At 39.3% G+C, this 17531-nt stretch overlaps 1 protein-coding gene across 2 annotated transcripts; it reads right to left on the bottom strand.

Annotated features, from left to right (window-relative positions):
* Positions 1–1569: 1569 nt before the first annotated feature.
* LOC124863036 (cytohesin-2-like) lies at positions 1570–14403 on the bottom strand. Of its 2 annotated transcripts, none has more exons than XM_047357278.1 (13): positions 14323–14403; positions 13811–14126; positions 13491–13555; positions 12436–12502; positions 8822–8940; positions 7829–7909; positions 7581–7693; positions 7161–7309; positions 4819–4930; positions 4634–4710; positions 4479–4550; positions 4156–4304; positions 1570–2960 (listed from the first exon to the last, which is right to left on the bottom strand). In XM_047357278.1, the coding sequence occupies exons 2-13, from the start codon at positions 13925–13927 to the stop codon at positions 2882–2884; spliced, it is 1200 nt and encodes a 399-aa protein (XP_047213234.1). In that variant the 5' UTR covers positions 13928–14126; positions 14323–14403; the 3' UTR covers positions 1570–2881. The 2 variants fall into 2 exon arrangements, with proteins under 2 accessions (XP_047213234.1, XP_047213233.1); XM_047357277.1 differs by having other exon boundaries at positions 13811–13887; positions 14323–14402.
* Positions 14404–17531: the final 3128 nt, after the last annotated feature.

Below are 17531 nucleotides of genomic sequence, written 5' to 3'. Positions count from 1 at the left end.
GTTTTCTCCGTCTCAGATGATCTGAAACATTTAGGGCGACAAAAAAAGGACAAGATACAAGGGTTTCCGTTTCCTTGAGGTGGCTCTTGCATTTATGCGAATGCTCTCTGTTTAGAGAATAAATATGATCAAGACTCGCTGAGAATATTGAGTGAAACAAACGTGTGAAATAATATATTACATCATCTGCAAGGATCAGACTAATGTAGAAAAGTCCAAGTCGGTGTCTTGTTCATGACTTATAGTGACATGGATTACCGCTCACCTATGGTCATCAGATAAAGGTCATCACTGATAAACAAAATACTGGATGAAAACAGCTGAAATGTGGTTGCTGCTGAGGATAAACCAGATCTTTAGAGACTAGGTTAGGAGCTTGGAGCAGAGGGGCTGCTGCTTTGCATCAAAAGGAATCAGTTGAGGTGGATCAATTATAAATAGGTTAATGGATGGATAAATATATAAGCAACAACATCGTGCACCAGCTTTCAAGCACAGTGGTGGAAGTGTAATGATCTGGGTTTGTTTTGCAGCCACATAAGATGGAAACTTTGCAGTCACTGAATTAACCAGGGACTATCTGTATACAAAAATAATCTGGAGTCAAATATGAAGCCTGGACCAAACGTGAACCGGGCAAAAATCCCAACCACAGTAGAAAACCTACAACAGAACAGCTGAGAAAGAAAAGGATCAAAGTCCAGACTTCAACCTGATTGGTGTAATGTGGTGGTACCTTAAGGGAGCTGTGTAGTGTTGAAAGACTGTTTATGCCAATGATCCGAAGCAATGATGTAAAGAGTTCACCAAAATCTCTCTGCAACGATGTAAGACACTGATAAAGAAAACTACGTTACTACTGCTGCTAACGGTTGTTCTCACATATGATTAATTGAATTCCTAGGACTCAGCATTTTGCTGTAATGTTTTGTTAAACTAATCTAACATAATGTAATTTTTCCTGTTATGACATCCTCCAAGTTTCCCTAATTTCAGGACCTGACCTCGATCCTCTTAAATTCAGCCACTCTCCCTGTTCATCTCCACCTGATCGCAGCTAAGCACTCGTTTGGAAAATATTTTTCAATAACACAGAAATATGTGCCGGGGATTTTTGTGGATGGCTCCAAAAAAACAAGCAAGATAAAAGTTTAAATATGAAATCTGCCGAGCAACAAATCTATAAAGAGCTGCAAAATTTAGAGTGGAAGGAACACACAAAACTGTGAGATCTTAGTAAAATAAAAATAAAAAACTATTAGAAATCTGAGCTATGAAGTGACAGAAAATAGTTTTTTGGTTGTGTTTGCTTAGGTGTGTTCTCCAAGTAAAACCACAACTCTGTTATCATGTGGCACACAGGAACTGCACAGGAAAAGCCTCCACACACGAGCAGTCGTGTTTGTCTGATTATTAAACGCGTGGTGATAATGAGATTTCAGAAGACTCTCACGAGTTCTCACTCAAATAATTATTCGGGTAAAACCCCTTGGTAAATTTCAGTTTCAGCATCCAGATTCAACAAAAAGGTGATATCGCGCCCTCTGGTGGAGAAAGAGCAACACGTGCTTTGGGCAAAAATATACTTTATTTGGCAAGTTTGATTATGTTATTATGAAGTCATTAAATTACATCTAAAGCATGAAAATATAACAAATAAAATATAATGTATACATTCAAAGATCCATAAATTAAAGAAGATAAAGATAATTTTATCTTTTTTTTTTACTTTTTAAATTATAAAATTAAATGTACATAAAAAAAAAGAAAATGCTACAAAATTTTCCCAGCCTGAATAAATCAGTTGGATTTATTTTTACACCCAGGAAAAAAAGGACTTTTGTGTTCATGTCATTGCAGCCATGTGCCCTTTTCCCCAAATGTTCCTGGTTATTTTAAGTCTTTTGGTAAATGTTTTCGTCATGGTCATATATATTTCTGTGTTCATTAACTGTTTAACTGTGGTTGTTTTCTACGCCTTTCTGGGTATTTTATCCTCCTCCCCACTTTGTGTTGCATATGTTGTTTCTTTGTAGTTACTGTGAAACGTTTGCTATTATTTGTGCTTTATAATCTCTGTAAAGGTTTGTCTTCCCTACTGTCTAAATTTGATTTTCCATCTTTACAGCAGTTATGTCTTTGTCTTCTTTTAATGTTACTGTAGTTTTTGTATTTAATCTTTTTTCTGTTTTTGTGGTTTCTTTGTGTCTATTTCTTTGCCATTAATATGCCTCAACCTTTGTGGTCATTTTGAATGTCCTTCTTCAAAATTAGTTGTTTCTTTGGGAAATATTGTGCATCCATGTTTTGCATCACCATGATGTTTCCTTTTTGTTTTTTAAGGAGGAAATGAAGCATATTTTCTTGCTTTTTTGTCCCACTGCAGTGATTTTGCACATTTTTGAGAGTTATTGTGTGCTGGTTCATCTTTCTATGCCTTTGTCGTTATTTAGCTTGTTTTTGGTTGCTCTGCTTTCTATGTTTTTATATCTTTGTTGTTGTTTTGTGTTCGTTGCTCCATTGTTGAATCTCTTTGTAATGACTTCAGTTCTTTTTCTTCATATGGAGACCCCATTAGGATGAGATCAGTTTGATGAAACACTGCTAATGCTTTGGAGCATGTAACCCTACTCCCAAACTTTTCCAAGTATTTTCAGTTTTGAAGTGGGAGCAGCAATGCTTTCAGTTTGCAGAAGTGATATGAAAACTTTAACACTGGAAGTCACACATAGCTCACTGTTCCTATTTGCCACTTGAAGTGCGACTTCCAAATTTGTTCATTTCTGTGAAACGTTGCATGATTAACATCAGAGCAGCCTTCGCGGCTTGTGATGTTTCAATAAGAAACGGCCTAGATCCTCCGGTGTCTGCAGTTTCGCTCCTACGAGGAAGTGTTGCCGGTGACCTTCTTCCTCCGAATCGAAACCAGGTCGTGAAATGGATCCTTGGTGATGCTCGCCCTGGAAAATAAAATTTGGATTTATGGATGGCTTTAAGGAACTTTATTATGATTTACCAGTGAGTATTTTCTTTCTGTGGCCTTTGCATCGTAACGGATATACACAGTGCAATGAAGAAGTATTTCCTCCTTTAGATGTTTCTTCTTTTTTGCCACACTTACATGTTCCAGACCATCAGACTAGTTTTAACATCAGACAAAATAACCCGAGTAAATACAAAAAGCAGTTTTCAAATGATTAAATTTAATCAACATGACCCTGTGTAAAAAAATGATTACCCAGTATACTTAATAAACATTGGTGGCAACAACTATCCTTAAATGTTTTGTGATAGCTGGCCATGAGTTTTTTAAATCAGGAATTTGGACCCACTTCCCAGAATTGTTATAATTCAGCCACACTGGACATGGATATCCTGTTTAAGACCTGGATTTAATCTAGACTTGGACTTTTAAACTCCAAAGCCTTAATTTTTTGAGACATTCATATGGATCATAGTCCTGCTGCATAACCAAAGTTTGACTTAAAGCTCAAGCAAACTAGAGACCAGGATTTATTGCTCAGTATTCATTTTTGCATGTTGTCTAGATCCTGAAAATCACACTACCATCGCCATATTTGATTACCAAAATATTTTACTATTAATAATAATTTTGTCTGTCCCAAAGTATCAGAAATGGCTTTGTAACCCTTTCCAGACTGATACATGTCTGCTAAAACATCTTTCTCATTTGTTTTTGAATTTCTCAAGATCAGGGCAGTATGTGCTGCTTTGGCCTACTTCATGCTGTCAGTTAGGTACTATTAAAGGGATTTTTTGATTCTACAGATCTGGCAGTAATCAGCCATAGGTGTGGCTTTTAAAGGTCTACCAAAATATGATTTAATTAATTTATGATTTAACATTCAGGCTATAACCTTTTCATGCAGGTTTATATGGATGTCTTTATTCTCTTAATAAACAAAGTCATCATTTGGAAAGTGCTTTTTATATTTAATTGGGTTATTTATGTCTGAAATTAAAATTTGTTTGATGATCTGAAACATTTAGGGGTAACAAAAAAAGCCAAAAGAAATTTGTATGGGGGCAATAACTTTTTGACAATGTTATATTGGACCATAGTCTGTGTGCAACGATAACATAAAATTACAGCTTAGCCTCTGCATGATTCTTCATGGTTAAATTTGCTCTCACCTAATGGCATCTATCCAGGCGTCCCTTTCGTCTCTGCTGGCTGCATTCAGCTTATACGACTGGTGTTTGCCCTGCACCACTCTGCCTTTGTTCTCCGTCTTACAGGCCTTGATCTTCTGTCCTTTGGAGTTATATAACTCCAGGCAATACTGTTGAAAAACACACAAGGAGCACAATTGCAGAGTGCATATGTTTTCTGTTTACTTGACAACCTTGTGACTCACTGTTTGCAGCACTTGTGTGAGAAATTTAGCAGCTTTTTTGTGAGTAATTGGATTCTATAGCAGCAGACAATTAAGGTGCGAAAATGAGAGATCCTCTACCGATTTGCTTGAGTCTTGCAGCGTTCTAACACAAAGGTTCTCCAGAGGGATGATCCCGATTGGATCTTTATCCTGGAAGATAAAACGGACGTCAGACAAAGACTGAAAATGTTTGATGTTGCTGTTTTTGCATCAGCAAGGAAAAAGAAACTTACTGTGGTGTACTGAAAGTAGTACAGGCAGCTGTCTGTCAAAATAAACCAACGTCTCTTCCACGTTTTAACTCGACCGCCTTTAATAAGAACAAAGCATACTTTGAAACAGATTTAAGCAAGAAGGTGCTCTGAACCACTACAGTTAGCTCAGTGTTTGCTGCATGCTGTTGACCTCGGCGTCTCACCCATTTTGAGGAGCCAACCCTCTCGGTCAGGATTGAAAAACGTCAGAGTGAGGTCGTTCCCGTCGTCCTCTGGGATTTTGAAAGGCTCGCTGCGGATGCTTGCGTACAGTTTCTGGAGGAAACAATCGAGTATAGGTTCAACTTTGAGGGTCTAGATTTATTTGAACCTCATTTTGGTATACATCAAAATACATACTTTTTATGGTGTCTTGTATGAAGCGTGTTTCAAGTTTTCATACAATCCTTTTTACACTTTTTTTCACATTAAAACCCCAAGCATAAGTATATTTTACCAGATGTTTTGTAGCAGTTCAACACAAAGTAGCAAATAATTGTGAGGTAGAAGGAAAGTGATTCATGGTTTTCAAAATGTTTCCAAATACAAAATCTGAAAAATGTGGGATACATTGTATTCAGTTCCCCTTAATGAATGCTTTTGGGGTAAGTTTTTAAAACAGTGTTGGGTGTTAGCGTTTTGCATGTACAGGTCCTTCTCAAAATATTAGCATATTATGATAAAGTTCATTATTTTCCATAATGTCATGATGAAAATTTAACATTCATATATTTTAGATTCATTGCACACTAACTGAAATATTTCAGGTCTTTTATTGTCTTAATACGGATGATTTTGGCATACAGCTCATGAAAACCCAAAATTCCTATCTCACAAAATTAGCATATCATTAAAAGGGTCTCTAAACGAGCTATGAACCTAATCATCTGAATCAACGAGTTAACTCTAAACACCTGCAAAAGATTCCTGAGGCCTTTAAAACTCCCAGCCTGGTTCATCACTCAAAACCCCAATCATGGGTAAGACTGCCGACCTGACTGCTATCCAGAAGGCCACTATTGACACCCTCAAGCAAGAGGGTAAGACACAGAAAGACATTTTTGAACGAATAGGCTGTTCCCAGAGTGCTGTATCAAGGCACCTCAGTGGGAAGTCTGTGGGAAGGAAAAAGTGTGGCAGAAAACGCTGCACAACGAGAAGAGGTGACTGGACCCTGAGGAAGATTGTGGAGAAGGGCCGATTCCAGACCTTGGGGGACCTGCGGAAGCAGTGGACTGAGTCTGGAGTAGAAACATCCAGAGCCACCGTGCACAGGTGTGTGCAGGAAATGGGCTACAGGTGCCGCATTCCCCAGGTCAAGCCACTTTTGAACCAGAAACAGCGGCAGAAGCGCCTGACCTGGGCTACAGAGAAGCAGCACTGGACTGTTGCTCAGTGGTCCAAAGTACTTTTTTCGGATGAAAGCAAATTCTGCATGTCATTCGGAAATCAAGGTGCCAGAGTCTGGAGGAAGACTGGGGAGAAGGAAATGCCAAAATGCCAGAAGTCCAGTGCCAAGTACCCACAGTCAGTGATGGTCTGGGGTGCCGTGTCAGCTACTGGTGTTGGTCCACTGTGTTTTATCAAGGGCAGGGTCAATGCAGCTAGCTATCAGGAGATTTTGGAGCACTTCATGCTTCCATCTGCTGAAAAGCTTTATGGAGATGAAGATTTCATTTTTCAGCACGACCTGGCACCTGCTCACAGTGCCAAAACCACTGGTAAATGGTTTTCTGACCATGGTATCACTGTGCTCAATTGGCCTGCCAACTCTCCTGACCTGAACCCCATAGAGAATCTGTGGGATATTGTGAAGAGAACGTTGAGAGACTCAAGACCCAACACTCTGGATGAGCTAAAGGCCGCTATCGAAGCATCCTGGGCCTCCATAAGACCTCAGCAGTGCCACAGGCTGATTGCCTCCATGCCACGCCGCATTGAAGCAGTCATTTCTGCAAAAGGATTCCCGACCAAGTATTGAGTGCATAACTGTACATGATTATTTGAACGTTGACGTTTTTTGTATTAAAAACACTTTTCTTTTATTGGTTGGATGAAATATGCTAATTTTGTGAGATAGGAATTTTGGGTTTTCATGAGCTGTATGCCAAAATCATCCGTATTAAGACAATAAAAGACCTGAAATATTTCAGCTAGTGTGCAATGAATCTAAAATATATGAATGTTAAATTTTCATCATTACATTATGGAAAATAATTAACTTTATCACAATACGCTAATATTTTGAGAAGGACCTGTAGACCAAAATTTTCAGTTTTGGTGTTATCTGAGAGTTGGTGTGATAAAAGAGGATGTTATTGTTGCGGTAAAATGAAGTTAAGCGGACCACAGTAGCACCCCTTAAAGGGAGCCGTCAAAACAAGAATGCAGGTTTTTTGCTCTTTTCTTGTAATTGATACTGCCTGATTCTATAGTGACTTGAAAATAGTCTCTGGGCCAAATGGTCTAATCTGATGGAGTCAGAAAGCAATGCAAACCAGCTGACCGTAAGTATCTCAGTGGGAAGGTCCTCGCCATTATTGATGCCTCTGTTCATAGAGATGAAGCGCTGCAGACTTGGCTTGTCTTTCACGTTTGGGTTGTGCAGGCTTGTGTTGAGCATGATGATGGCAAAAGACAGGATGTAGCAGGTGTCTGTAACAGAAAACCACAGCTTAGCTTTGCCATAACTGAGCTTTGTTATCTCTACCTCAGCTGCAGAGCCGTGCGCGCCCATCAAAAATAATGGCTTTCTGCAAATGCAGCGAGAGCCAAACAATTTTGCAGAAGAATCAATTAGCTCGGACCAGAGAAAGCTAGATGAGTCATTTCTTTGGCTTTCATTGTGCTGTAATGTTCTTACAGAGATGATAGAATCAAAGACATATAAATATTTTTAATTAGACTCCATGAATTTGCATCGTACCTGTGGATTGGAAGACCCCTGGGTTACAGTCACAGTAGCGAGTTGCAAATGCCTCCATCATCCTGTCAATCTTCTGAGCTTCACCTGGGAGGCGGAAACTCCACAGAAACTGCCTACCAGAGAACAGATTAAAAATATTGGTATCAAAGAGAAGCAAATTCTGGTAAAAATGGAGAGTCATTGTAGCTTTTGCTAAAAACAAAATAAAGGTAAAACTGCCTCGCCATTTCAGCCTGAATTTCACAAACCTCAGCGCCTGGACTAGATTTAAGTCCGAGAACTCATGCAGGCCCACGAACACTTTCAGGGTCTTTAGATGCATTTCCTCCCTGTGCGACATTTAGAAACAGTTCAGATAAACAAGGGGAATAGAAAAACACACAAACCCAAAACAGAATAAGAATATATATACATACATACATACACACATATATACACACGTCTTCAACATACAAATGGGAAATCAGAATACCCTACTGTGGAAACAATAAATAATGCCAATAACAAGCCCAGTTTACATGCATGAATAACATTAAGCAATCAATAGATAGAGCCATTATTGCCTGATTTGTCCAGAGAAGATTTATATAAATCTCAGAATTAGTTGGAAACAGCGAATCAAAAATATCAAGATATCTAATTTTCTATTTTTGAGACAGAAAATGTATCAAGATTTCACACAAACATGCGTGAAGTTTTTGATGGAGAGAAATCAAAATATCAAAATATAAACAGGCAGTTAAATTATGTATTTAATTGTTGTATTATTGTTTCATTTAAATCTCTTAAATATTTTCCTTTTATTTGACTCCATATTTATTTATATGGTTTATTTATACTTTAGTTAAATTTTTGTTTAATTTGTATTTAACTTTAGTGTTATCTATTTATTAAAATCTATTTAACTTATTCTTTTTACTTCAATAATTGTTTTTTTTTTTTTACTTTTATTTTGATTATTCCATTTTTTAAAATGACAGTTTTTAATTATTTTAGTTAGGTTTATCTTATTATTTCTGACACCCCACACACACCAAGTCAATATGTGCCCTTTAAATTTGTAACCTAATTTCTAAATTATAATCCTCTCTATAATCACATGTTTGTGGTCTGCTGGATAACACTACATTTCTAGGTAGAATAAAACGTTAATGTATTTCTGAATTTCCTGTTGTCTTGTCTCTTTGACATTTGGCTCAGACATATCAGACCTCTGGTACTCCTGGTACGATGCTCTGTACCTTTCTCCCAGGAAGTTGCCTATGGCGGTCTTATTCAGCCCCTCCTCCTTGTAGAGAAACTCTGCTACTGACTCTGCTCGCCATTCAAGGAAGCCATGCTCAATCAGGTAACAGACACCCTGTAGGAAGAGAACAGATAAGAAAAGGAAACATTTTCACATAAAAGTTAACTTGCACAATCTGTAAATCCGAATTTACTTGTGGGACCCCACTGTAGTAGAACGTTGCATGCTGCACATCTGGCTGCTGCTGCTCTCAGAGAAACTATTCAAGACAACTAATTGTGCTTATTGGTGTAATTATTTATGTTCTGCTCAGTTTATTTTCCTCTCGCCAGTTTGTTATGGACTTCTATTGATTCTTCTTGTCACCTGATACAGCTGATTCTTTCAGTTTGTCAGTCTGTGAGATCACCTGTTTGGCATCCTACCAGTCGACAACATATCCTCACTCCCTTTAAGACTTTCGGATTACCCTGGAGTCTCAAACAGGAATGTGGATCAAGATGTTCACGATCTGGCTTGCATGCTCATGGATCATTGTATCCCTCACGTTCCGCCTAGTGACACCAATCCTGCATTACACCACAGCAGAACTTCTCCGACTTCGAGTCCCCGCGCCTGCTCTTATAATGGCACTCTGGCTTCCTCCTGACACCTCACCGCATCACAGAAGGAAATATATTCACTGCAGCCCCAGAGAAACTTCTGCTTTAATGGAACTTGACTTTGTCCAGCTGAACAAAACAACCCCACCATGTGTTTGTGTACATCAACCTGGCATGACCTCGGGTCGGCCATGGACTCATTGACTGTACCCAAGTTTGATTCATTTGAATGTGTTGCATAACAGATAAATGGTTCAATCACCACTTTTTATTGTCAGGCCAAAAAGTTTATAAAAAGGGATTCTTTCTTTTTGTGACATTCAGTTGTTCCAAGTCTCCTGATGACATTTTATTGGGTGATTTTAAAGTTCATATGGAACACACCATAAATATTTTAACAAGAGATTTTACATCAAGCCTGGACAGCTTTGGACTTGCACAGTTTATTGATTTTTCCACCCACTCCAAGGGACCCATTCTTGAGCTGCTGTTCTGGTTTAACCCCCTCTCAGTGTGCTGCATCTGATTTGTCCATATCTGACCATAAACTAGTTTCCTTTAATGTCAATTTATAAGTTTCTAGATCTCACCCCGCTCGCTCCATCTCTTCCCATAACATTAAGAACATCGATCCATCTCTACTCTCCAACAGACTGGGTGACGTCCTCAACCACAGGAAGCTGTCTATCCTGAAGAGCCCAGTTTTCCACTATAACAGCAGTCTCCAAGGTATCCTTTCCTCAGTCAAGACTCATACTGTTCACTTCTCCCAATCTGCTCCCTGGAATACACAAGAACTCCATCTCCTCAAAGCCAAAGGTTGTCATTTGTCACAAGAAATGGATCTCACTATTCACAAAAAAATGTTTAAGGGTCAGGCAAAACATGACAGGATACTGTCATCAAAGCCAAATCTGACCACTATGCTAACCTAACTGGCTCAGGCAAAAGGAAACATCAGATCATTGTTTACTATGATCAACACCATACTACCTTCAGACCCTTCCGTCTTGAATGTACTCTACTGAACACTGCAACAGACTCATGGTTTTTTAATGCTAAAATTGGCACTATTCATGCACTGTGGAACAACCCCCGTCTGGTCCTCTCTCTGTCTCCTCCCTCAACTGCCTCCTGGTTCAGGAATCTACAGTTTCATTCTGAAGTCTAAGTCCTCTACCTGTCAGCTGGATCCACTTCCTACACACCTAGTCAAAGGTGTGTAGGAACTTTTACCGTCTTAATAACAAAAAAAATCACCTCTCTCTATCCACTGGTTCTGTCCCATTAGCCTTGAAAATCGCTGACAGGTGCCGATCCTAATTCCGGCCAATTTCTAACTTACTCTCCAACTTCTATCTTTTGAAACCCGTTTCAACAACATTACCAGACCTGCATATTTCAACCTTTGAAACATCAATCCTCTCTGTTCATCTCTAACAACCATCAGAGCAACTTCCTCATCGATGCATTCGTCACTTCTCAATTAGATTACTGTAACTCCATTCTTTCAGGTGTTCCACTCAAAATCTTTTACAAACTTCAACTTGTCCAGAACTTAGCTGCCCGGGTCATAACCAGAACCTCCTCCTTTGAACACATTACTCTCATTCTTAAACATTTTCACTGGTTACCCATCAAATATTACGTTGATTTAAAGATTCTTCTCCTCACTTTCAAAGCTCTCCAAAGCTTGGCACCTTCTTACCTCACTGATCTTCTTTGCTATTAAACACTGGCCCCAACTCTTCTACCTTCATGTCACACCTCCTGCCCGTTTGGCCCGTTAACAACAATGGGGTCCAGAACTTTTTCTGACTTTCATTCCTCAGCCAAATCTCAATACAAACCCACCTGATTAAAGGTGCCTATTCTATCTCTGATATTGTTTTTGCTGATACTGTGCCAGTCATTGCTATGCTGTTTGCTTTTATATTGTTGTATTGTTTATATTTCTACTCTTCTATCATTTTTTGTTTGGTGTCCCTAAATAAAATGTATTGTTAATATTCAGTCAGTCATTTTCTACCGTTTATTCCATAGTGGGTCGTGGGGAAGCTGGTGCCTATCTCCAGCAGTCTATGGGCGAGAGGCAGGGTACACCCTGGACAGGTCGCCAGTCCATCACAGGGCAACACACAAACAACCATGCACACACTCGTTCACCTAAGGTGAATCGAACCCAGGACCTTCTTGCTGCAAGGCAACAGTGCTACCAACTGCGCCACCATTATTTGGTGTTAATAGTGTTATCAGCCCTGCTAATTCTTCACCAGTCATATCTCATTTCTAAGAAGGTTATCTTCTTCACCTTTTGAGGCTCTGCTGTTATTAGTCAGAAACACATTTGAGGAGAAGGGAAAGGGGAACTTTTCATCCTCTTATTGCTTTATTTGAAGAAGTGCTTCAGAACATGACCCTCAAACCTGAGTGTGAACTCATGCAGAGCAGTTCTCTAAATTACAGCCACTTAATGACATTCAGTGCAGAAAAGTCTTTGAGCCTCTCATCCGCCCATTCCTTCTCAGACTTGAGTGCAAAGCGGTCACAGACCAAGGGGTTCGGTTTTATTCTTGAAGTGACGCCTCTGCGTCATTTTAGAGAACAGGATGTGGTTTTTCTCATTATTGCTCTTGCTCTGCATATGCGGCTGCATGTGCATTGTTTGCACTTTATCACAAACTTAACTCAAACCTGCATCCAGAGCGTGAGTTGCTACCTTCAACTTAATGTAAACCGTTGAATCCAAATGTAATCAAATGAGTAAAAGCAGAAATCCATTTTGGTTTCATTTTAATGGAAGCATGGCGCGTGATGAAGCCAAATCATACGCGTTTCTTTCATGAATGGTAAATTACCCTACCTAAATGATCATTGATCCCCGACCCACAGTTAGAATCTCACATAACACCAATTTAAAACTGTGTTTTAGTACAGAAATATACAATGTGGCCATGTTATGACCTACACCATCATTGGAAGTGCAGAAAAGTTTATGAAAGCTTACCATTTTTGGGTCCATGTTGAATTTCTTTTTCCCTCGTAGAAATTTCCTGTTCCTCACAACACTTTTGCTGCAACCATGGATATAAACAAAGCTAATTCAGAAATGCACAAGTTTAAGAAAATGCATTTTTTGTTTTAACTAAACATCTTAGTAGCTGCATACGTTAACCTTAAAAACAAGTTAAATGTAAAAATGTATGAACCAAGTTGAACAGAATTAAAGTGAACCATATTTTTTATCTTTGTACAGTAATGTGAAACAATACATAGTGCATGCATGTTTGTTTTAACCCCCCTTAGTTCTGCAGGTTGCACGTATTAATAAACACCAATTTAAAGAATTAGTCAATATAATCGCATTGATTGGCTGGTTGGTTAATCAAACTCTTTCATTTTCTGAGAAATTTTAGTTTTTTTTAATAAGATGGTGGGTGATGGGTTTTGGTGGGTTGGAATGAGAAACTGTGGTAGACCTACCAGAAACACTGCTAAATGCAGCATTGCAGCATATGCAGGGTTTACTGACACCTTCTGAATGCAGCAACAAAGGAGGAAGTACTAAAATGGGGTCAAGCCGGTAAACACAGTTATTCTGAAAATGAGCCAAAAGGCATGTTTAATACCTTTGTTTTGGGGGTTTCAGGCCATGTTTGTCTCTTCTATAATGTGTCAACCATGACTACGAGCCACCAGTCATAAAACTGAGAACAGATTAAAGGTGTTTTATTGAGTCAGAATGTGACCTTAAATGTTGTTATCCTGTAAAAACCTTTTAGTTTCATACAGGAGTTCTTTTAATGCTTCAATCTTCTTGCTTATTGAAAAAAAAAACAGCTGCTTAGGATAGAAAAGGAAGTGACCAAAGCCCAGTTTAGTTTGTAAATAAAAATAGTTACAACTGACACATTGTGAGCAAAGTTTAGTGTCATTGCAATGATGCAATGAGCTGATTGGAAGGACAGGCCTCTTTTAAAACCAAACTGGCCAAAGCCCGACGGTATCATAAAGACGTCGGGCAAACCAAGGTGGAGCTGGTGAAAATGTGCTCATCCTCACCTGTGCCACCTCAGGTCAGGGTTGCTGGAATCAGGCATGGAATCACTGAATTCCTGTTTTAGCTTCTGTGAGAAATAGAGAGATGACAGAGATGGTTATAAAGGAGAAAGGTGTGGTTTTCGCATCACTTTTCACCGCAGAGGCTGTGACTCAGGGCCAATTTGTCCAAGGCTCTTATAACATAACCTTAAGATCCTTTTGTATCACAATCAAAAATAAAGAAGAGACTTTTCTCATTTGTGTGCCGCGAGCTGTGGGCGTGTGCAGGAGAATAACGAGGTATTTTAACAAAGGACCTTGGTGGGGAAAAGCTTCAGTACCTGAAGGTCATCGAGCAGTTCGTGTTTATGGCTCCTGGCGCCCTGCCTCCTCTCAGCTGATGGGTGTTTTGGTGGAGCTGTGGTGCAACACAAAAAGCATTGACAGATTTGTAGCATTTAATGCATGTTCGAACAAACCCACGCTTGTTCTCATTGACCAGTTTGCACCCCAGCTTTATCATTCAGCAGTTAGAGAGGTGGTCAATGGAAAAGGCTGAAAATAGAAACCTTCCTTTAATGAGGCAGGGAGTATGAGCACAGTTCATCCTCATTTGTTGAGGGATTGGACCATTATTGTTCTCCAAATGTCCAAATGCTAAAATAAAAGAAGCTAAAATTACATATTCATTGAAGTTTCCATAATTTAATCTGTAATAGGGTTAGCAAAAGCTACAATCATCATTAGTGTAAGCTACTGATGAGACCTTAGAAACAAGTAAAGAACTCTGTAAATCACTTCAGAAAACAGTTTTGACAACCTGGATGTTTAAAAGTTTAAATCATAACTGTACCTTTTCCCCAGAGGAAGCTGTCTTTTCTGCTTATAGCCATGTTGTTGTGCAGAGCGACTGCCGGCTGTACAGGAAACAAACTTAAGAAGTCAGAATGGAAAAAAAAAAAGGCAGGCGCTGCTGTTCTGACACACGACTGCGAGAACGCCGCTTACACCACTTCTGATGACGTGCAAAAAAAAAAAAAAAAAAACAGAGTCAAAATGCAGTGAAAATCTTATCATCATGAAAAGTTTGCATTAAACAAGTTTTTCTTAAACTTCACTTTAAGCCTACACTAAATATTTGTTTATTTTTAGGAAGATAAAAAAGATTCAGCTGATATAAAACTAATACTCTTGTCACTAACACTCTTCCATACCTGGTTTACTGATTGTTTTATGATTCTTAGCTCCTTCTTGTGTTTCTTTCTTCGTGTTTATTTTTAGTTTTAGGTTTTGTGAGATTCCCTCTGTGTTCATTTCTGTTCAGGTTCTCACCTGGCTGCACTACAGTCTCAGCTGGGCCCATATTTATCAAGTGGACTTCTCAAAAGTCTTAAGTGTTGACAATAGCAGAAATTGACTAACTTTCAGACTTAAGCGTAAATGCAAGTTACCAAAAGTCTTAATGCTAAGAATCCCCCTTAGGATGTATTCACACCAGGAAAGTCCTTGTTTGTCTGGACCATAAATTAACTTTGTTTTTCTGTTTGGTGTGGATCACTTTTTCACATAGTACTTTTTGCAAGTGAACTATAACAAAGCCACTTGTTGCTGCCACTGGACAGAAATCACCAGGGCAGGACAGAGCACAGACTTGGAAATAGAGGAAAACTATCACGGAAGTAATGCTGCATTTCTGTTCTACACATTCGTGAGGTCATTACAGCGGCAAAATCACAGTAAGTGTCCAGAGCAGATCATCAACGCAAGTTTCGTGACGTTCTATGTCTAACTTTGGAATGGCATCAGTGAATGCGGGCCAAAAAAGGCAGGCTTCAGTGCGTTCACTATTCACAACGTTCTCTATGATGCCCTGTTAAGTCCAAAAAGGCATCTGTTTCTTGTGGTTGGGTCGTATCGAGGCCGGTTCATATTCACACCAGAAGCAAACCGCACTGGAACCGGGGGACCAGGGTTCGCCTAAGTGTACCAAGGGCTGGAACAAACTCTGGTCCGTTTGATTGGTCCAGAAAAGCGACCTTATTTTTTTTTTGGATTGGTGCGGTTCGCTTTCGCATTGTGCTTTTTGCAAGTGAACTATAACTTATAAATAAAGCCACTCGAGTGACGATCATTGCTCTCATTGGACAGAAATGATGGGGGCGGGACACAGCACAGGGCCGGAAATGGAGGAAAGCATCTGTGGCAGTCCTGTAGTATCATTGTGAAAGTAAAGAGCAGCTTATTCAACACAGATTTTGCGACAATCTATTTATAATTTTTGAACCTAGTCGGTGAATGCGTGCTGCAAGCCGAAGGAGACGCTGTGCTCTGCACCGAGCTAAAACACGTGGGCAACAACGTTGCTAAGCAACAGAGCGTTCAGGGAAGATTTCAGTATAACGTACACTGTTATGATGGCTTGTTTGGTCCAAAAAAGACGTACATTTTCGAGGCCGGTTTGTATTCACACTAGAAGCAAAATGCACCAGACCATGGTTCGCTTGAGTGTTATGACACCTGAGGAAAAGGTCCGGACTAACAGGGAAACAAACAGGTCCGTTTAAAGTGGACCAAACGTGGCAGGTGTGAATACACCCTTACTCTCCCAGTTATTCAAGAGATCCCCAGAGGTCCCTCGACTGGTAAGGAGTTGCCACTAGGTACCTGTGATGGCCCTGAGCTGACAGAGATGCGTGCTTAGTGTCTTGCAACGTGTGCAGAGTAGCCTGAATAAGGTAGGGAACATAGGATAAGCATGCAACACAAAAGAAATAAGGGAAAATGTTGGTGTGTAATGTTGGACTTGGCAGATGTTGTGTGCGGCTTTTGGGGAGAGCGAATGCAGGCTATAGGAGAAGCAGTTAAAAGTCTTAAGGTGCTCTCTGCTCTAGTTAAGGAAGGAATGAACTTTCCTTTTATAATATGCTTTTCTTCTTCAACTAACTGTGTTTCCTCCTCTCTCCAGTTGGGTTTCCTCTTGCATCACATCATCAAATTATGGGTTTATATACACGCGTCTGTTAACCACCACCTGTTTTAAATTTAAGAAGCTGCTTGTGTTTCATTTACTACATGAATACAGTTTTTATTTTTCTGTATTGCTCTTTGAAATCCGCTTGCCTACTTCATGTTGTCATACAGGTTCTGTTTAAAATATATTTCCATCAGTGAGGCATTAGCAAAAAATGTAACAAGGGAGATAAATTCTGTCTTTATTGATTAAGAACAAGACAAATCAAAGTAAAGCAGAAGTTCTGTTATAATTGCCCTGATTTAAAGTTTTCATAAGGTCCTGTGAGCCTTTCACTTTTCACCAAATGATACAGAATCATTCTCCAACAATGTATGTGTCATTTTTGGCTTCTCATCAAATGTGATATCCTCCCCAGTTCTGATGTAACTAACCTCAAATCTAATTTAGGATTCAGGCGGAAACATGTTCAGGGCCTTGCACAACCTGGCTTCAGAATACATCCGATGGCTTCTATCCCTTGAAGATCTTTCAGATCTTCTCAGCCGCACCTCATATGCTGCATGGAAAATGAGAGGAATGTGTTTCTGATATTCACACCACAGAACAGCCTCCTTCTTTGAGCCGAGCGAACAATTTGTCTGCAGTATTTTTAATCATGATGCCTGTTTTCAGTGTGTTTGGAGGACTTGGCTCAACTCTTCTGCCCTGTGCTGATCTAATTGTTTTGTTTTACTTCCACCATAAAATGTTTTTCTTCTGTATTTTTGTCCAATTTAGAAATCACTCTTTTACCCTTTTTATTTTAAATTGAATAATTAAAACACAATCTTCCCTGTAAATAATTCCCTTTTGTGAATAAATCTTGTCTTGGCTTTTGGACTAACTTAAATAGATTTTAAGCAATGAGTGGATATGAGTCTGGTGTCATGCTAAAGGTCAGAGCTACTTTAAACTTGTGACCGTTTTTGCCTCTGTGACTCAGTTTTTCGAAACCCGAGGGTGTTTCTTTATTTAACTTTGACAGAAATACTTCTTTCTAATAAAATGTAATTCTTCCAATATAAGCTGGAGCACCATTCACTCATTTT

This window comes from Girardinichthys multiradiatus, chromosome X (genome assembly GCF_021462225.1).
Source record: "Girardinichthys multiradiatus isolate DD_20200921_A chromosome X, DD_fGirMul_XY1, whole genome shotgun sequence".
In the NCBI taxonomy this organism is placed as follows: Eukaryota; Metazoa; Chordata; class Actinopteri; order Cyprinodontiformes; family Goodeidae; genus Girardinichthys; species Girardinichthys multiradiatus.
The sequence above is the reverse complement of the archived record's forward strand: the minus strand, read 5'-3'. Positions and strand labels throughout refer to the sequence as shown.